The 21,534-nt window shown below is 52.8% G+C and overlaps 1 protein-coding gene across 1 annotated transcript in view; it reads left to right on the top strand.

Moving 5' to 3' along the window:
* Positions 1–226: 226 nt before the first annotated feature.
* The window catches only part of LOC309857863 (uncharacterized protein), a gene marked incomplete at its 5' end in the record, with an annotated part of 35,907 nt that continues 14,599 nt past the window's right edge, over positions 227–21,534 (top strand). Inside the window, 3 exons of the mRNA XM_082750599.1 lie at positions 227–290; positions 5,200–5,373; positions 8,705–8,892. Of these exons, the coding sequence (XP_082606725.1) occupies positions 227–290; positions 5,200–5,373; positions 8,705–8,892 (426 nt within the window). The remainder of the gene's footprint in view (positions 291–5,199; positions 5,374–8,704; positions 8,893–21,534) is intronic.

Genomic DNA, 21,534 nt, shown 5'->3' with positions numbered 1-21,534 from the left:
CACCAGGGGTGCTCACTGCTGCGTCCCTAGCCAGCCGCGCACTCCCAGCCCCGGCGCCTGAGAAAGCAGAGTACGTGCTGCTCAGACTTGCCCGTGGAGGCAGGAACGTGTGGTACTCGGGAGATCCACTCAGTCACTGTCGCGTCTGTTCCAGGCGGGTTTTGATAGGGAGACAGGGCGGCACAGTGGGCATTTGTTTCCAGCAGTTACCCTATGGTCTCTCGTCATGGCGCGGTATCTGCCTACCTCTGGCAAGCGTGGCGGTGTCTGCTCTGTGTGGTTCATGCTGCGTGGGTGTGTGTGAGTTTAGAACACTGCTCAGAGGTTACCTGGCGGCGGGCAGGGGGCTGACTGTCTCCGCGGCAGGTTGGGCTGACGCAAGGGAGGCAGTGCCGGTGCGGGCAAGGGCTCCGTCTCTCCCCACCACCCCTGACCGTGGGTGTGGATGGAGCTTTCCTGACCTTGACAGCTCACTGTTTTTCGGAATTAGCATAGACCGTGTTTATGGAAGTCTTCGAAGCACCGAACTCGACTGTCACTGAGCATAGGCAAAGGCTTCCCCAAGCTGAGAGCATGCGTGGTCTCTGCTTTTATTTTTGAGGTCTTTTTCTAAAAGAGTCAAAATTAAAACAAAGAAGTAAAGTGAACTAAATCACACAGAGAAGGACAGGTGTGTGTGTGACAGGTGGAATCTCAACAACAAAACAAATGAACAAGTAAGAGAAGCGTTGGAACGAACATGGGAGTGGTGGCTGAGCAGGGCTGAGAGAGCTCCAGCTGTGAGGTGGGTCGCAGGAAGGAACATGCGCCCGGGAGTACTGTCTGTGGTACTGTGACCATGGTGTGTGGGGACAGACGGGGACACCCCTGGCGGCACTGTCGGAAGTTCTGAAATATGGAATCACCGTGGTTATGCCTAATAGCAAGAGGGCATGGTTGGTCAAGTATCCTTCAATTAATAATGGTCAGCGTCACCATTCAGAACGGGTGCTATGGGCCTCGGGTGGATGCTGTGTAGGGAAGGTGGCTCCCTGTGTTGCAGGTAGGAGTCTGTGTCCCTTGATACAGATGCTTCTCTATATTTATTGAGACAGGCATGTGGTTTTTCCTCTTTAACTTTGCAGCCTTGCAGGTTACACAAGCTTTCTCTTGAAAAATCAAAACAAATTTTGAAAAGGATTTTAGAAATAAATGAATATTTTCTGCTATGCGCAGCCCATGCAGGCTGTGGTTTCCATAAGGTTTCAGTAATGAAAAGTTTATTTGGTTTTGTAGATCAACTTCCCTGATAAATCCTTTGGCCCAAGATACTCAGCATTTAAAACCCAGACAGGCTCAGGAACATATCAGCAATAGTAGAACACGCAGGCTCCGCGAATATTGCCTGGAGACAAAGGCCTTCTATTGTTTTATCATCCTGGGAAACAGAGAGCTTATCTAAAAGACAACCTCTTGCCAGTCCTGTCCTAACTACCTAATGAAGTATGCCCCAAGTTAGAAGGCCTTCATCTCCCCTTGCTCACTGTGTCTCAGACACATGGACCCTCCTGTGTGTGTCTGTGTGTTTAAAAGATTTTATTTATTATTTATATGTCAGAGAGAGAGCGTGCAGGAGCAGAGGGAGAATTAGACACTGTACTGAGCCAGGAGCCCGATGCGGGACTTGATCCCAGGACCCTGGGACTGAGCCAGCCAGGTGTCCCCCTCCTGTGTGTGTGTTTTTTTTTTTTTAAAGATTTTTTATTTATTTATTTGACAGAGAGAAATCACAAGTAGATGGAGAGGCAGGCAGGCAGAGAGAGAGAGAAGGAAGCAGGCTCCCCGCTGAGCAGAGCCCGATGCGGGAATCCATCCTAGGACCCTGAGATCATGACCTGAGCCGAAGGCAGCGGCTTAACCCACTGAGCCACCCAGGCGTCCCCTCCTCCTGTGTGATTTTAAGGACACTCGTGTTCTCCTGGCTTTTGCACTTACTCTCCCTCTGCCTAAAGCTGTCTTCTCCCAGATCTGCTCGATAAGGCCACCTTGCCATGTGGCCCTGCATCATAAACATTATCTCCTCAGGGTGCCTGTCCCATGCACCCAGATTCCAGGGGCCCCTGGTAGGTCCCTGTGACCTCAGCACCTGTTCCTCCTCATGCGAGCAGCAATCACTGCATGTTAGTCTCTACCTCGCAGATTTACTAACTTGTTAGCGGCCTTCTCCATGCAGCGAGGGTAGGATTCCTAACTCTCCGTGCCCAGCGCTTGCAGCTGGGTGCTCAGCGAGTCACCAGTGGACAGATGGATGGTTGGATGGATGAATACCGGGTGTTATAAATGCAGGGGTAAACAAAACCCAACACCATCCTTTACAGCGAGGCTTCCAGCACCTTTCCTGTGTGGATATGAATGCTGTGTCTCCAGGGTCGATTACGTAGTTATGTTCCTGGAAACACTTTTTAGGGAGAATGGGTGTCAGAGTTGGCACTTGAAGGAATCAGGTTCATGTTCACATATAACTGGCATTTAAAAAGGCCAGTAAATATTGGTCGTGGTATGTATTCTTAGAACTTTGCCTTTTCTGCTCCTTAGGACTCTGCTCTATGCTAACTAATGTCATTGAATAATTTGTTCTTAGGTATAACTGTGTAATATCACCTTAATATCCCCTCTTTGACTTGTTTCTATTAAATCCCCTATTACACGAGCAGGACTCAGATGCAGCGATGCAGTGGTCTGGGGAGAAAGGATGTCTCAAAGTGGAAGCTTTGCACCCTCTCAGCTGTATCCCCAAAGTGCCCGTTTGTGTCTGTCTGTGTCGGGTTTGATCACATCCCCACTCCTGCCAGAGTCAGATACCGATGGAGCTTTATCTGTCATCCTTGGTAATGGCATTTTTGGAGCGGCTTTTAAACATTCTTCTGGCTGACGGGATGCACTCATACTGTAGGAAATTTCTCTTATTTCTGTTTGAAACTTCAGAACTGATGAAGATTATATGTATTTGTTTTGGGGCACTAAAGATCCTGGCTTCTCTGTTTCCATAGACATGAAGTGCATAGTCACGTCCGGCTAAGGATGGCCTGGCTGGGCCAGGCTCGTCTTCCTATCTCCCCTCCTCTGGTGGGGGGCTCAGGCGCCAGACGCCAAGGGTAGGATCATAGCTCAGCTTTGGGGGGCCGACTTCTGTGAAGCTACTGCTGGTCTGTTTTGTTCTGTCCTTTATCTGGGCCACAGCCCTCCTGGCCTCCTGGCCATAGCTCCGGTGCCTGCTCCCAGCTCCCTGGTCAGTGCGAGTCTCTGTTCCATAGCAGCCAGTCCCCATGGTGACTCCATCATGAGCAGAACTTGGGAGGCCGTAGTGCCCTGGGATCCTTGGGCCATGTGCCCCGTGGTGGCCCCCAGCTCCTGGCTGTGGACAGAGGCATCTGGTCAGGAGTTCAGGGCACTCTGTGTGAGTGACTGCTGCTTCTGCACAGCCAGTGACCACACACTCACGGGCCGCAGTGTCCCTTCTGTCCACTGGCTTTACTCACTGACGCTGGCTGCCTGCTAAGGACCTGGGTCAGCTCCCGGAGAAGTCGGAAGCCAGTCAGGGGAACGGTGGCTTTGTCGCGTAAATCAGCAACATGGGGTTAGTTGGCAGCTGGGGTTTTACAGAGGGGCGCCTGGATAAAGGTGTTTTTATTTGCTCTGAGTAATGCCTGCGTTAGCACTACTGAGAAACGTGATTTCCCGTTTCCATTAAGAAGGCAGCAGTGGTGCCAAGTTGTCACTTGCCTTGTGACTCCAGTCAGGATCATTCTGGCATTGACTTTGGGGGAATTTGTCTATTCTGGTAGAAAAATTTTTGGTTAAACGTGAGAGGTTGGAAACCCCTTTCCACAGTTTGAAACTCAAAAATAAGAGGTCGAACTAGAACCACAACAGTTTTCCATCAAGGACGCTTCCTGCTGAAATTTGCAGACAGAGGGTTGATGGGGTTGTCCCGGGGCTCCATGGCCGCACTTCCTCGACATTTCTTTGCCAGCCACGTGTGGAGTCCCGGAGTTCCAAGGGCATGTGGGAGAATGCAGGGGTGCAGTCCCTGCTCTCCAGCTAATCTGGAGATGAAGGCAGATGCCACGCCCAAGCTTTGACTTTGACCCCGCGAAGAGGTCATCCTGTTTTCTAGAGTCTGTTGTCAGATTCTTCATTGGTCCCTGTAAACCCAGCCCCAACCCTACATCAAAACTCCTGGGATGTGCTTTTTAAACCCACCTGTGTTCCCGGCCATGGGCTGCTTGGGTCCCTTCCCTCCGCAGCCTCAGGACTCCTGGGCTCAGGCCTCAGAGCCAGCAGTTCATGGTCAAGTCTCCCACCATTCCAACCATATGGCTGATTCAGAAGGCTTTCGGGAGTGGCTGAGAAACCCAGTCTTACAGCATTGAGATACTCTTGGAGAAAGTTTCTGTGATTGTCGAAATGCTGTGCTTGGATTTTGCTTCATTTTTAAAACTTGCGAAGCTTGGAGCGCAACCCCTCTGTACGCCTCCGGGGATGGCTGCACAAGGTTATGTGGGGACACACGCGGAATTGGGAGGAGACCATGTTCGAAGTGGAGGGTTATAATTTATCCACTGTATTTTATCTCTCAATCACGTTCTGTGTGGACTTCCTGTTCCTGCGCCCCTGATGCTGGGCTACAGACCCTTTCCGAGTCTGTATTCTGCTCCCACCTGCTTCCAAGAAGCAGGTCACCTACCTGTGGGGGGCTGTGTGGTGTTGGTGGTTGCATGTGCTTCCATGTTATTACCCGCGTGGAGCAGATCCGGTAGGAGGGAGGTGCCGGCCGGTGTGGCCCCAGCTTGTCCCCACTGTTCTGCAAGGCCTTTTTTTTTCTTCTGCCCCAAGGCAGAGGCGGTAGGCTGGGTGGAACCACTTAGCAGGTCATTGTGAGCCCCTAGCTCTGTCCTTCCTCTCTTAGTTCCAAAATCGCCTGAGGCTCCACTGTGAGGTGTGAAGGGTTCCAGGCTGGAGGTGAAGCTCCTTTCATGGCTGGATTGGGACATCTTGTCCTCAGTCCCCTCCAGACCAGGGGCTAGCAGTCCGTGTGCGAGGGCGTTTTATCACAGGGAAGCCTGAGGCCAGGTCCGAAAAGAAGAGCTTTGTGCCAAGCTGGGAAGCACAACAGGCTGAAATTTAAAAAAATAACGTGTCCATTTTACACCTTTGCAGATTGCCGTATCCCTCAAATCGACGATGCTGAGATTCATAACAGGACATACAGACACGGAGACAAGCTGATCGTCACCTGTCACGAGGGATTCAAGATCCGCTACCCTGATCTGTACAACATGGTTTCTCTGTGCCGTGATGACGGGACGTGGGACAACCTGCCGCTCTGTCAAGGTAGGGGCGCGGGCTGGGAACACGTGTGTGTCTCTCCACTGGGACGTGGAGGGAAGCAGGGCCCACCGGCTCTGGCCTTGGCATCCGCACACCCTCCCTGCGGTCCCCAACAGCCCCTCGTGCCCACCGTGAGAGCCCAGACCAGAAGAGCCCTTGTTCTTGAGCATGTTGACTTCTCCTTCACACCGAGAACCAAAAGTCTTTTAAGAAATAGGCATTTTGTAACCAGGCTGTGAGCACGATGATGAACTATGGCATTTTTAATGAAAACAGCAGAACGTTTATACTTATTTCAGTGGTGGTGAGGGTAGATTAAAGACGCATCTTTACAGAGGCTATTTTTTCTTAACGTTATCCATTTTTATAATGCATGAGGAGCAGAAAAATAATCAAATTCAGATTTTATCCAAACTACCCAGTAAATAAGAATCCTCTTGCCTTTTTAACATTTGCCTGGGCCAACACGGAGGACCCTGTTTGTGAAAATAAGTCCTTCCGTGCACATTAATTCTGATTTTATTTTCTTGACATGTGACTTGAAAGCCAGTGCATAATTCATTCTTCGGGGAGGAGGCTTGTTTGCGCCGGAGCCTTGGCGTGTTCCGGTTGAGACGAATGCTAGCGCTGGGCTCTAGGTCATGGCTGGCAGGCTCTGATATTACTCTGCGTGCCCCGGGGTCGGAAATGAATTATTTCCTTCTGTGAGGGCTTAAGAGTCCTACATGGCCCTTTGCAGAAACAGAGGCTCTGGATCGGGAGGACCAAGGGCGGCCAGGCCACCCCTTTGTGAGCTTCTCTGCTCAAACTCCCTGTGCCACGTAGCCTGCACAGATGACATTTCCAGGGATACATGTGCTTTGGGGGCACTTCTCGGGAGGCTGTGGAGAGTTGTCACCGTGATCTGAGGTTGGGCTGAATATTCACGTGAACATTACCAACGACTGGTCCCTTTCCTTCCCGGGGCCAAGAACGCTCCCTCGGATGCCAGCCCCCTCTGCCTTCATGAATCCTGCATCCCCCACTGTCCCCTGTTCTCCTGCCCTTTCTAGAGATTTCTCCCTCTTAGGTCTTGCAAATTCCGTGCACCTATTTACGAGTTCTTTTGGTCCCTATTATTTCTTAAGAAATGCCCGAGGGTGGCATCCTCATCATGGGCTCAGGTGTGGCCTCCTGCTCTGCTCTGTCCACCACCCTGCGCTTGCATCTCAGAGCGTCGCCCAGAGCCGGCTGGCTGCTCTCGGAAGGTGCCCTTCCCCGGATAGCACCGTCACCCACACCACCCTCCCTCAGGGCATGTCCCCTGCTCTGTGCCCTGAACTCATCTCCATGCAGAGGCAGGTAGGGGCCTGGCTGCCCAAGCAGTGACTGCCCAACATGGCATGGGCGTGAGGGGTCTGGCGGCATTAGATGGCCTGACACCTCGGAGCGCCACGGGGAGCATGACTGGCCCTTAGCATGACGTCTCGTCCTGTGGCTTTTCTTTGCACTTCCAGATCCGGGGGAGAGAGCCTGACAAGCTGGCTCGCCATTGCCTGGAAGTGTAAATAGAGGTTGCACCAAGCTATTGTGTCAAAGCCTGGTGTCTGCTGCCATGCTTGGGATGGGCTGTCCCCAGCCAAGGAGCATGTCTCTCTTTCCCTGGTTTACTACTGCAGTTACAACCCCTTCTGGCTTCTTTTGGGGCAGGCAAGCAGGCGGGCATGTTCCAAGGCCATGTTTTCCTTGGGAACTTTGTGTTTTGGAGAGCAGTGTCCAGACGCACCTGCTGTTCACTGTGGGTCTGTCCATTTTATATTCAGGGGACTCCAGCTTCTCTGTGGGAGTGGCCAGGAATGACACTCCTTCTTGGGAGGAGCCGCAGGCACTGTCCCTTGTGCCAGCTCATTTGAACAGCACTTAGGGACTCTGATACGGTCAGTTGTTCATGTTGACGTGCTTGTCTTACTTTTCTCAGTCACGGATTCTGTTTATTCCTGAGTCCCAATCTCCCCCTCCTCCCCGACACTTCACTTTTCCTGTGAACACAGTTCATGTTCAGCTCAACGGGTAAATCCTTCCAGGCCGTGGAGAAAGGATGTGGCCACGTGTCTCAGATGTGGCCTGTGTGGTAGTAGGCCCGTGGATCTCTGTGGCACGGGACACTGTCAGCCCCAAAGGGAGCATTTCCCTAAGTTCTGCATGCCAGGGCTGCCCTGGCCTCTCTGGTCTCACGCCGAAACATCGATCCCACGTACCAGCTCACTGACCAGGGCAGTCGGCGGAGCATGAAGCCGTTCGAGGCTCAGAATGTCAAAGCAAGCCAGCTCGGGAGCAGAGCTCAGACACCTGCTGCCATGGGCATGCTGTGATCCGTGCTCGGCGACTGGAAGGGAGAGTCGGGATTTCCATTATAAGTTATTTACTTCACACACAATTAGTTCTCCGCGGGAAGAGCCCCAGCTCTGCAGAGTCATTATTTCCTCTAGTGAGACCACTGACCCCGACAGGAAATGCCAGGATCGCAGCGGGGGCCACACAGAACGGGATTCTGTGCCCCTGGGAATGTTCCCCAGGCACAGGTTTCAACACGGAAAAGCAGCTTCCGTTTGGCAGAAGCAGAAGTGTGGGAACACAGACAGCATGGAGAATTCTGGGTGTGCGTGGGGGCTTGCGACACCCAGCCCCATGCCTGCCGTGCATGTCCTTGGGCTCTGCGCAGACCCTGACCAGGAGCTCCTTGGGAGGGGGCCCAGTGGGGTGTATTCTGAGACACCCTTTTTCTGGGTAGTTCTCAAGGCTGAGAACCATGTCAAGTGCACCTAAAATGCAAATTGATCTTCACGTAGCATCACACGGGGTCCGCAGGCCCCTGCCTCACAGTCCAAGCAGGGGAAGGGTGTTTTTGCTGCCACCTCCTCAGACCCCCCAGGTGTCCCCATTGTTGAAACAGTTGGGGTGTATGTTTGCTGCACAGCACCTCAGTGCTTCTCACCCCCAGGAGCATGTTAGCATCACCTGGGGAGATTTAAAAAATTCGGGGTGCCCTGGCTGTGCATAGACCTAGGGCTCGCAGCCAGGATTGTGTTGCTTAAAGGTTCCCGGATGATTCTGAGGTGTGTCTGGGGCTCCCTGATCCCAGCTGTACCCCCCTCACTTCCTCCCTCTTCCCCTGGGCCTCTCTGTGTGGTTTGCAAGCATGACGCCAAATTCTGCGACATGAATCGAACAGGAAAGTGGTTACGGGCGTCTGGCTGAAGAGCCCTTGGTGGCGGGCAGGGGGCCAGGGTTTTGCGGGTCTCGTTGGTGCAGAGGGGACCAAGTGCGACCGTCCCTCCTCTTTTCCTCGCCACAGGCTGCCTGAGACCTCTTGCCTCTTCCAATGGCTACGCGAACATCTCCGAGTTGCAGACCTCCTTCCCCGTGGGGATGTCATCTCCTACCACTGCTGCCCTGGGTACAAGTTGGAGGGGGCCGAGCACCTCGAGTGCCTACACAGCCTCATCTGGTCGACCAGCCCACGCCGGTTCCTTGCTCTGGAAAGTAATGTGTCCACTCTTCAGGAGGGTGACTCACAGTTACAGCGGGTGCTCCTGCGGGAGGTGATGAGCTGGGAATCCTGGTCAGCGCAACTCCCCTTCCTTTGAGTGCACACGGCCCTGAGCTGGGCCATGAGGCTGGTCATCCCCCAAGAGGCAGGACCTACAGCTAGTCGTAAAACGGGCTTCCCCCGTCTGAGGCTGAAGGGCATGAAAGAGAGGCGCTTCAGGCATCAGAGGTTAAACCGTAAAATATTGCCAAGTTAAGTGAAATGTCCTAAAAAATTAATTTTCTCTGCACGAAATGAAAACAGACTGTATTATGGCGTCATTCATTTTCTCCTTGCTTTATTGTGTTGTCCGTGCTTCTCCCTGTTCCTGTGCATTTTATGGCTGGGCTTGAGCCGTGGCTGGCACACGCTGGGAAGCCTGGAGCTGAGGGCTCCTTTCTTCCTGTTCTCCTCGAATGTGTGTCATTTCCCTGAGCAGTGGTTCGCAGTAGTGAGGGGACAGGGCATCCAGGGACAGCAGCAGGTCGGGGTCTGAGGGGTTTCCTGCTAGCGAAGGTGGGCATACTGGTTCAGCTCTCAGTTTCATGTGGGTCTTGAAATTATGACTGACGCACACACACTGATTTGCATGTGGGCCTCTGAGCACAGCGTGCAGGACGGGTCTACGAGGGGGAAGAGGAAAACAAAAGCAGGCTCCAGTTAGGAGGCCCCTGGAGCTTTTCCTGGAAACAAGACACGACCACATGACGTTCTTTCAAGGGTGTGCATGCAGCAGGGAAGACGCCGCTGGACCATGGGTTGTGTGGAGTGCTGACAGCCAAAAGAGGCCAGGGGGGCGTCCTAAAGCAGTGCTGGGGGAAGGGCAAGTGGGGGCCCCTGGGACAGCAGCAGGCATGCTCTCGTGAGTCCGGCCCCCACCCGTCCCAGGTCCCTGGGGTTGGGCCTCCAGTGCATGTGTCAGGTAAGACACGGTATGCCTGGTAAAAGCTGAATTTCAGATAAATGACAAATCATTTCTTAATTTGAGCGTACTCTCAATATTGCATGGGACTTAACTCATTTGTTAAATTCTCAATTCAAATATAACTGAGCACCCAGTACTTTCACCTGTTAACTCTGGGGACCCTCACCTGCAGGGATGCGGTGTCCCCCATGTCCAGAAGTGCAGGCAGGTAGAGGTGAGCCTGGGCCATAAGGAAAGGGGCTCCTCTGGGCCTGGGGGTGTCTCGTTGCTCAGAAAGCCAGAACTAGATTGGGTGGACGGTGTCATGATTACGATTCTATCAGTCCAAGATGCCTGTTTCAAGATTTTGACAAGTTTTGTTTAAATGTTTTTCAATCGGTTACCTTCCGATAAGCTTCATTTTGAAGCTTTGAGAGCTGTTTCTGTGGAGTCTGGAGGATCTGCAGGGAGCAAATGAAACAGACCCTAGTGTTAGTAGCTGGTAGCTAAGGTTGGAACATAGAACTGGAGTGTAGCCTCGTCCTCCGCCAGCAAGGGCTATGGCCAGAGTGACCGCTGCCACAAAGGCCACAGTGGCCTTTCCTCTGAGGTTTTGGTGTGCGAGTGTGTGCATGCATGGCTGCGTGCATGTGTGTGTGTGTACACATGCACATGTACACATGTATGTACACCATGTGTATGTGTTTAATAATCCTCGCATGTCTGCTCTCCCTGTAAAGTATCTGGTGGAAGCACTCGTGGGATCTTGAACTGCTAACTGGGCAAAGATGCCAAAACTGTGATTCAGAACCAAGAGGCACAGCGCCGACTGAAGGATTTTTGTGTTTCGAGACTTGATAGAAACGGGGCCAGGTTGAACGATGGTTCGGGGTACCAGGCAAGGATTCATGGAAGATTATCCAGATGCATCGATGTTGCTGTTTCCTCAGCCTTACTGGAATCATATGCGGCCTTTGAAAGGAGGAGTCATGCTGTCACGGGGCACCCGTTGTCATCCCCAGGGACTCTGCCCCTTGCCCTCTGTCATCTGGTTCCCCCTTCAGTTTCCCATCTTTCTTAGCACACAGTCTGATTTTTCTTGATGTCCCAGGGAAATCCACTGCATGGTGCTGGGAAGCATGGAGCCTTCAGGGGCTTTTAAATGTAGGGGTGATCTGCCCCCTGAGCACCTGGGTCTGGTTGGCTGTGCCAGGAAAGTGGTTCCCTCCCGTTTTGGGGCTCCCCGGGACCCACCAGTGCGTCGGCTGTGGTCCCCACCCCAAGCCTTCTCCACACCCACCAACAGCCAGGAGATGGGGTCCCCAAGTGGGTCGGGAGGCAGCGTGCAATGTTGAGCAAGAGCGTGGACTGACGTCTGACTGGTTGGGCTCACATCGTAGGTTCCCACACGATGGCTTTGCCGTGGGGTGCATCACTTAGCTCTGTCAGCCCTGTTCCCTCACCTGTCACATGGGGCAGATGGTCATCGCTCCTCCTGACACCGTGAGAATCCAGCATGGACATCACACATTTAGGGAGGCTTGTGGCACATGCTGGGTGTTCCCTCCAGGGCCACTGTTATCATTCTTCTTGGAATTCTGTGCAGAGGCACATTAAGTAAATAAGTGAGAACCTGGGCGTGGCCATGTGAGCCCAGTACCCACACTTCTGTGCACACTCGGGATCGTCCAGGGTGTTCTGGTGCTCGCGTGGAAGGTGAATCCCACGTGTCAGGAGGAGGTGCTCAGCAGCACCAGTGATGCCATTGGTTCTGAGAGCTTAGCATGTGGCCAGAGGGTTGATGTGGCAAGCCACTTAGCGCCTTGTGAGGCAGGCGCTGGTTTTGACGCACTTCACAGATGGGCCAGCCTGGGCTTGTAAAGTTCCAGAAACTCAGCAAGTGACATAGCTGGGAAACGGGTGCACTGGGACCTCGACATGGGTCCCTGTCCTGTCAGAGCTCGCGCGTGTTATCGTCAGGGTGCGTCACCTAACTAGCTTGTTCTGATCACTTTGCAGCCTCGTGGGCAAGCAGTGTGATGTTTTTATAACCTTTTCTTGCAGAGTCAAACAATTTGGAAGCACTAACACGTAGGAAGGGGTTCATCTTTCTAGACTGGCTGCTGACCCTGTGGAGCTCTCCACCTCAGGGGATGTGTGGCGGACAAGAGCCGCTCACTGCCCCCCTGGCACCCCATGTCCCCATCATGGTGCAGAGCCTGGCCAGGCTTGTGTCTCCTCTCACAGGCCCGGATGGACACCTCAAGGGTGACATGACGTGTCCGGACGCTCCATCTCTTTGGCTATGGCGGCTCTTTCTGCCATGTGGGGCCTCCTGTCCTCCATGGGCCGCGGGGCATCTTCTGAGATCAGGCCTCTCTGGCACTGGCATCAGGCAGCCCCACACACATGTCAGCAAGCCCAGAACGGATGCCTCGCTTTGTGACGGAGTTTATGCTTTGAAAGGAAAAGCTCTGGCGGCTTCTTCAAAGGTACGGGTTGTGTTTTCTGATGTCTGTGCGCTTGTACTGAGAGTAGACGCCTCTGGAGCCTGTGTTCCCTGCAGCTGAGCTGGGGGCAGTGGATAAAGCAACAGAAATCATGAGGTCTTGAACCAGGTTGTTGGTCTATCCTTCAAAAATAGATGTGTGCGTATAAATGTACTTGGCCAGAGCCCCACGCGTCCCCGTGTGCCAGCCTGGCTCACTGCGGCCTCGGGAGTTGTCATCCCTGTGCAACGTCCATTCTGCCTTCATCCCTTTCTGTCTCTTTCACACACACACACACACACACACACACACACACACACACACACACACACTATGGAGTATTATGCCTCCATCAGAAAGAATGAATACCCAACTTTTTATCAACATGGATGGGACTGGAGGAGATTATGCTGAATAAATTAGTCAAGCAGAGAGAGTCAGTTATCATGGTTTCACTTACTTGTGGAGCATAAGAATAACAGAGAGTACATTGGGAGAAGGGGAGGAGAATGGAATGGATTTGGGGGAAATTGGAGAGGGAGGCAAACCATGAGAGACTGTGGACTCTGAGAAACAAACTAAAGGTTTTGGAGGGGAGGAGGTTGGGGGTTGAGTGAGCCTGGTGGTGGGTATTAAGGAGGGCATATATTGCATGGAGCACTGGGTGTGGTGCATAAACAATGAATCTTGGAACACTGAAAGAATTAAATTAAATTAAAAAAAAAAAGAGTGTGTGTTTCTGTGTCAAGGTCATGCTGCCCTGATTATGATGGCTTTGCAATTTATCTTGAACTCTGGGACTGTGATGCCTTCAGCTTTGTTCTTCTTTGTCAATATTGCTTTAGCTATTTGGGGTATTTTGTGGTTCCATACAAAGTTCAGGATACTTCAATCTAGTTCTGTCAAAAGTATTATTGGTATTTTGATAGGGATTGCACTGAATCTCTAGATGGCTTTGGGTAGTATCCACATTTTAATATTAATTCTTCCAATCTGTGAGTATGGTTTATCATTCCATTTATGTGTAAGTAGTGGTAACTTCTTAAAAAAACATGCTGGATAGCAACTGTATCAGGATTCTCCAAATGAAAAGAGTCAAGGGATTGGCTTATGGGATGTGGGGTTGGCACATGAAAATCCATAGGATAGGCCATCATTCTGGAGACTCAGGTGGGGTTTGATGCTGTGGTCATGACCCACAGAATTCTTTCCTCTTTGAGAAACCTCAGTTTTTGCTCTTAAGTCCCTTTGGCTGATTGGATGAAGCCCATCTCCATTATTGAGAACAATCTCTTTCATTTCAAGTCAACTTATTGTTGTTATTAACCACATCTACCAAACAACTTCACAGCACCACCTGGATTGTGCCTGAATAAATAGGTGGGTCCTAGACCCCAACTAAGCTGACACATAAAACTAACCATCATATAGCCAGTGAGGAAAAATGATATTTCAAGTTACTGACTAAAATCAGCATTAATTAATAAATTAGCATGAATAAAATCAATGAAGTTTGAAGAGCTACCTTTCTCACAATTTGAAGTTCTGAAGAAGCACTCCACCATCAACATATTCTTGGGCCCTCTCAGCGAAACTAAATTTTCCCCAAGACAACCAAAGACCATCATGAAATAGTTATCTTGGGACATGTTTTCTGCCAAAATTCAGTCAATTCCAAATAAGATTTTTGTGTCAACCTCTTCTCCCTGGTTTATGCAGCTGCTTGAGCAAGTAAAGAGGACAGAGTACATGTCTCAGGAAAGTAACATCCGCCTCCTTTTGGGTGATTTGTTGCAGGGTCCTTTGCATTCTTTTTCTCGGGATCAATATCACCCAATTAAACTCGTGTTGACAGAAGCATGTTTCTCTGTCCTTGTCTCTGGTGTCAATGAGGCTATACAAGGAAATGTTTTTCCCTGAAAGACATTCACCTTTTCCCCCTCTTTTGCCTCAAAAGCTGACTACTATGTTTGCTAGCACTTGGCATTGCTGTAAAAATGCCCTGAGAATAAAATTGATATGGTTGGCTTCATTTAGCTGTAGGGATAAGAAATAACTACATGGTGTGGTTGGAGGTGCTGAAGTTTGGCAAAGGTTAGAAACCTTCACAGGGATAATTGAAGGGCATCCTCATCAAGATCCCTATGAAGATGAAAAAGACCCAAACAACTTCTGGCTGGCTGCTCATCCAGGCAAAGACGGAAAGGTGGGAGACTGTGGCTGCCAAAGACCTTCCCTGATCATGGCAGATTTCCTGAATTTTCACTCTATGGATGAAAGGTTAGGTGACTCCATTATTAGACAGAAAAAATAGAAAAACTGACTTTAACTTAACTGCTTTACACACCACAAAGTGTCAGAATGTCAAGAATCAGAAAACCATTTGAATTTACTTTATTGATTCAAAAGATGTTTTGTTATATAATTAATTAAATTAGGCACTTTGGACTAAGCGAGAACCTAGCACCTGCTCGATATGGAAGTCAGTTAGATCCATTAAATGTCTAGGGTGCCTGAGTGGCTCAGTGTTAAGCCTCTGCCTTTAACTCAGGTCGGGATCTTAGGGTTCTCGAGGCCTGCATCAGGCTCTCTCTCAGTGGGGAGCCTGATTCCCCCCTCCCCCGCCCTTTGCCTGTCTCTATGCCTACTTGTGATTTTTCTCTGTTAAATAAATAAATAAAATCTTCTTAAAAAATTTAATGCAATCCCTAACAGAATTCCATCAGCAGTTTTCACAGAGCTGCTCGAAACAGTCCTAAAACTTCTATGGAACACAAAGACATTTTGTGTTTCTTTTTTTTCTTTTTTTTTATTAACATTTTTTAACTTATTTATTTGACAGAGAGAGAGAGGGATGACAAGTAGGCAGAGAGGCAGGCAGAGAGACAGAGGGGAAAGCAGGCTCCCTGCTTCCGAGCAGAGAGCCTGATGCAGGACTTGATCCCAGGACCCTGAGATCATGACCTGATCTGAAGGCAGAGGCTTAACCCTCTGAGCCACTCAGGCGTCCCAGACATTTTGTGTTTCTATGGAACACAAAATTTCTATGGACACAAAGAGGCGGGACCACAGCAGCAGCCGGTCGTCCCCACGCTGCTGGAAGTGCAGGGGTGTCCACACCCGCTAGGGGCATCAGAGGGCCGGCCCGGAAGTGCCTTAAGTATCCAGGCCAGCCGGCCGCATGGGATGGGCGCAGCCGGAAGTGCGGGCAGGACGCCGGAAGTGCCGGAAATACGCCGGCAACGTCCGCAGGCGCTCACAGGGAGCGTGGCAAGCTGCGGAGCAGGATGTCCCTGAGGCGCCCGGCCGGCCTGCGCCCAGCCGCCTGCTCCCCCAGGCCGGCTGCCAAGGCGCTGAGAGAGCTCGGCTAAGGACACCCCACGCCTTCCAGCTCAGCCCGTTGAATCACCCCGTGACTCTTTTTCGAGCCCCGCGTTGGTGGGTGTCACGGGCGGCTGCGCACTTCGCCTCCATTGGCGTGGCTGAGGCGGCAGAGCTGGGCTTAGGTCCTGCGGCCTGCGGGATGGACTTGCTCCAGAGTCTGCAGAGCCCACGCCCCCGAGGCCGCGAGAGACGGGAAATGCGTGCGCCCGGTATGCTGACGGCTCTGCGCGGTGCTCCCTGATTCTGAGGAACTGCCGTCCAAGGTGGGTGTGCGCCGGACCTTCCACTGCTCTCACTGGTGTCCAGCTGCATCTCCAGCCCCCATTCAGCCCGGTATCCCGTGGGGTGCGACAGCTGCGTGGGCAACAGGGGCCAAGGACGCCCCCTCTCCACCACTGGGGGAGCTGAGGGAGGGCAGCCCCCGGGGGCTGGGGCTCGGGGTGGGCTGCGTCCAAGCTGGTCCTCTCTCTTTGGGACGCTTCGGGGATTCTCGGGGACTCTGCTGGCAGCACCCTGGCATGGGTGGGTGGTCCTTCCTTCCCAGGTGCCCCTCAGCCCTGGGTTCTTGCTGCGTACTCTGCAGACTCTGATGGGATCCACCGCCACCCATCCCAGAGCTGGCCTCTGTCCAGCAGACGTTCCTGCTTACCCTTTGGTGGTCCCGGGAGGCTTGTGTGCTGTCAGTGGGGTGCACGTGCTGCAGCCGACGTGGTCAAGGCTCGCTCAGTCCATGTCAGTCTGGAAGGCTGCCTTGGGCTTATGACCAGGGAGGTTTCCTCTCTTTCCCTGGGGGAAGGAGAGGGAAGGCACCACAGAACTCCGGACAGCCCCAATGAGTCTGCAGCAGGGGAGGGGTTCCTCCACATGCCCCCTCTGTCTCCCTTTATCCCAGGCACCACCTCAGCTGCTGGAGGCACTGGGCCAGTGGGACACGGGGGGCAGGGGGTTGTGTTTGGATCCAGGAGTCACCAAGGGCTTTGTCCGTGTCCAGTGCCAGTCTGTGGTTGCTGCGCCTAGCATCTTCACTTACCATGCCAGGATCCCACTGACTCTTGACCCAACTGCACTCTGTGTGTTCTAGAAATATTGTAACGGTTTCTCCTGAGCAGTGTTGTGCACTGGGACCAAGGGCAGCCCTGGCATTGGGCCTCTGCAGGGAATGTTAGGTTCCTTTTCCAGGGTGGTCTCCAGGCGGGCTGGCTCTCCTGAGCTCTGGAAGCACAGAGGGACGGAGTCTGTTCTGGCCTCGTGGCTGGTCGGCGGGTCAATAGGCTCCTTAGTGGTTTGGCAGCCAAGATCTGAGACCATGGGATTAAGAGATACTGTTGAATCGAGAATTTTTACTTCTGACTCTTCCTTCCCTTTGGCTTTGGATGCCTGTGTCACTGGCAAGAAGGACACTGGTTTAGTCTTCAACCCTGTCCTGCCCTCGGCCAATGCAGCCCTGAAGGGCCCGAGATTTTCCTCACTGTAGCCCGCCGGATTCAAGCAGGGCTTTGAGCTGCTGTGGGTGAGGAACTGAGGTGGTCTTGCCAGCCTCTGCCTGCCTCCCGTTGCATGGTTCCTCCTAACCAAAGAAACTTAGTAAGTGCTTACTGTGTGTAAGTCCTGCTTTAGGAGCTCAGACGAGACATGGGGGAGAGGACCTGGCGTCAGGTGTGGGCAGTCCACAGACCTGTGGCTTAAAAGACAGCACTTCATGTTCTTGCAGTTCTGGAGGCTGGACATCAGAGGTCAGGGGCCAGCGAGGTCCATGCAGATGGCCGCCTTCTTGCTGGGGCCCCAAGTGGCCATTCCTGCCGTGTGTGGTGGGTAGAGGGAGTGGGGAGAGGGAGCTCCCCGGAGTCCCTTCTCACGAGGACACCAGCCATAGTGGCTCAGGGCTCCACCCTCATGACCTCTGTTAATCTGAGTCCCCTCCTCCAGTCGCTCAGGGGGATTTGGGTTTCAACATATGAGTCTGGGGGTAAGGGGGGACAGAAGTCAGCCCTTGGCAGGTACCTGAGACAGACCAGTGTGAATTTTGATGAAGGGGTACTGTGAGGCCTCAGAGCTCAGGGGAGAGCAGAGAAGGCTTCCAGGAGGAGGTGATCCAGAGCGGAGCTCTGAAGGAAGAGTGGCATGTGTGCAAATGTGCGTGTGTGTGTGTGTGAGAGAGAAGGGGGGTGTTAACAATCTGCTGTTTTCCAATTCGTGTGTTTTCTTAAGTCATTCCCTGAACGTTCCCCGTGGTTTGCTCTACACAGAACTTGGAGACACTGATGTGGGGCCCGGGGATGATCCGGAAGCTCACATGTGCAGTTTCCCAAATTACAGGCTGTAATGTTTGCTCTTCCCTCATCAGCCAACTGCTAGACACTCCCAGTATTTGATTACAGCTGCTGGCCCCTAAAACAATCAATTGCAAGTGGGTCCCCGGGCCACCAAGTAGGCCACGTCTGGCTTAGGTCAGGTAAACATTGAATTACTGCTGGAGTGGGCCTGCGGAGTAGTGATGGGTTAATACCTACAGTAGTATGAAGTTGGCTCGGATTGCATTTTAAGTCGCTTTGCATCTATCTCTCCCGGGGCGGTTTCTCCTCTCCCAGTCGGACCTTTACTTTGTTCCTCCCCTCCTCCTTCCAACATTCCCAGTTGAAGCGCACAGGGCTTCTGACCTACCTGTGGGTCCGGGTGTGGTGGCTGGGCCTGAGCTCTTCAGGGGCCTCCTCCAGGCCGATGGGGTGGGCGGTGGCCAGGCCAGCTGAGGTCGGGCTCCCCACAGTCACCCGTCTACTCACTGCCTCCTGGGAGCCCTCTGTCTCCACCCACATTCTAGCTTCCAGATGTGGGTGGCCCCACTCCGGCGCAGGGGTGTGTGCAGACTGGTGTGAGGAGCCTCACATGCATTCGTTACCCGAAAAGAGTCCAGAACATCCCAGGCTCAGGGCCAACTGCTCAGGGCCCTTGCTCAGGCAAGGGAGGACACGGTGGCCAGGGGCTTGGGAAACTGTTTCTCATACTTAGGGTTTCCTTGTTTTTGAAGTTTTGGACTTAAATGCCTGGGCTTGGGACCAGAATGTGCTGGGGACCTTTGGGTGGAGGGGCCGGGCTCACCGGGATGGGCAGGTGCCTTTGGAGTCGCCCCGCGGTTAAACCTCTCGCTCCCCTGGCTGTGGCACAAGCCGCAATTTAGAAAGACTGCTGTCCAGCCGTTTCACTCTAAATAGTAAAACAATAAGTAAGCCTCGAAGAGGCAGCGATCATTTGCTGAGCAAGAATATTCTGAGTCGTTCTGATGTGCGAGGCTCTGGGCCAGCCAGGGTGGGAGTCAGAGATGAACAACAGGCAGGACCCAAGGCCTGCGTTGTCTGGAAAGTCACATGTGGGAAATAGTCATCTTTATTTCTCCCCCCGTGAAAATGGGCGTAGAGTGAGAAATACTCCAATAAATGGCAAAAATGATGCTTCTGTCTTAGTTATCTCTGTAATTCAGCACGTCGTTAGGACACATTGAAGTATTATGGGCTTTCTAAGTGTGATTATCTGCTATTGTTATAAACGGATAGCTTCGTGGCATAGGAGAAACCGTGTTTTTGTTTTTGTTTCCCATGATGGCTATTAGCAACATAGTAAACGTCTTGGTCGTTCAGACCCGTGGCCTACCCAGCGTGGGCCCTGGACACGCACCCATGCTGCAGGGACCTCGGAGGGCGGATTAATCATCGCTGAGCAGGTGGACTGGGGGTCTCCCAGCAGGCTGGCAGTGGAGCCAGGATGGTGACCCTGATTTCCTCTCCCTGAGGTCTTCCCTGTGATGTCACTTGCCTTCCTGCAGATAGGTGGGGGCTGTAACGGTGGCCACCTCCCAGGGGTTCTCTGGCTTAGATGAGGTCACATGTGGAAAAGCACTTACAGCGGTGTCTGGGCCAGCATGCGAGCTCCGCGGCTGCGAGCCATCCGTACCTCCTGTGCATCTCATTCTCCACAAATCCTCTTCAGCCTGCCTTGGGCAGGTGCTTTCCCTCACATCTTGGGTTTTAGACTTTGTGCATTCACGAGCAACTCTGTCCTCTCTTAAATTTCCCTTGGACACATTCATGGTTGGGGGGTACTCGGATAAGCTGGTACTTTCTTGCATACTTTACTATGCAGCTGTTCTTGACCCCGTGGAGGATCTGTCTGCCCCATGTGTCCTCATCTGTCCCTGTGCTAGGTCTGTCCCCTGGGGCCTGAGGTTCCAGCCCCCGGAGGAAGGGTTGTGGGGCATTGGCAGTCAGCTTTCCACAGCTGGCATGGCAGGTCCCTTTCTGAGGGTGTGGGGAATGTGGTTGGTCGCGCTACCAGGGTTTCCCAACACACGGGGTGATGGGTCCCGAGGCCTGAGTGAAGAAATGACAGCTCCCAGTGAACACGGTTCCCGAGCCAGACCTGTTCACGCTGAGACCAGGGAGCAGGTGTCGTGGGGAACCCGTCATGTTGGGAAAGTCATGGTCCCGAGCACAGTCCATGGGGTTTCACTCTCCTGACCATGGATAAGTCATTAAAGCCAATACCAAGGCTGAACTGTGATGAAGCAATTGCTGATTTCTGGGAGAAAATGAATGAACTCTGCACACACTACACCAGCAGAGCCGTGGTCTTGCCATGCTTCTGACCTTGCACATAAGAACTGAGAGTTTGAAACCTGTCCTCACCCTGTACTTTTAGGAGAATACCTTAGCACAAGTGTCCAGCTCTGCCTTGGGATACCCCTCTGCGAAGAGTTATCACAGTATTGGGAAGAGCATTCCCATGAGAATCACCAAGGACTCACTGTGCACCAGGCACCGTCACCGGCTTTCCCTGGGACCTCGAGCTGGGATTCCATCCCCCGGGGGTTGGGACGCAGTTTGACGGGAGGTAATTCTGTCTCCTGCCGCAGTGATGGGGAAGTTCTGTGTTGAGTGCAGGCAGCACCGTGGGGTCCAGGAGTAGAAACACGGGTGGAGGGCAGGGGACAAAGGCAGCACTGTCCCTGGGCAAAGTGTGAGGCTTGGTGCTGCTTGGGGGGGCCTCACTCTGGCCTGAACTGCGAGTGTGTTTTGGAGACATGTAGGTAAGAGACACGAAGCATTGCCAGGATGGTGAGCATGACGATGGTGACATGGTGGCCATAGGCCAGCGTGTAGTGGTTGGCTGCTTTATGCATGGTTTACGTGCTTTCCACATATTAATTCGTACTCAGGTACTGTGTTCATCTCCATTTTCAGACCTCAAACTGCAGTATTGGGATACAGGCGGGCTAGGGTGGTGGGGCTGGGGTCCCATCCTGGCCCGTGGCCCCACGGCCTCCCTGCTGGGGCACTCAGCCCCAGAGCCTTTGAGGGACTTGCCAGCCTGAGGGAGGTTAAGCCCAAAACCCCAGAGGAAGGAAATGACGAACCAGAAGCATAATACCCTGAACACCGTTTCCTTCCCAAGAACTCCTCGGGAAGCCCTCGGCGAGCCCTTGCGGGACCCTGGGAGGAGCAGCATGTTTGAGCCATGCTTTGTAGCATATCTGTCCTCAGGTGTTGGACGCTGTCTGAGACACAGCGGTTGCCGTGACTGGGATTGGCGTCCAGAGGGCAGACACTAGGGGTGCCGCTGACCCCGGCCCATGCACCGGGTGGAACCACGCGGAGGCGCACAGCCCAGCTCAGCCCTGGGCCCGAGGCTGGGAAGAGCTGCTCTGGAAAATGGTCTGGCTGTGTTGGACACCGGTGGCTGGGGCGGAGGGGACAGGAAGCCAAAAAGATGCCATGAAGCAAGGGAGGAGCGGTAGTCGGAGTTCTCGTGACGAGCGTCCGTATGTGGAA

The sequence above is a fragment of the Mustela nivalis genome (assembly GCF_964662115.1).
Source record: "Mustela nivalis genome assembly, contig: HAP1_SCAFFOLD_1467, whole genome shotgun sequence".
Classification (NCBI taxonomy): Eukaryota; Metazoa; Chordata; class Mammalia; order Carnivora; family Mustelidae; genus Mustela; species Mustela nivalis.
This window is presented reverse-complemented; position numbering and strand designations above follow the sequence as displayed.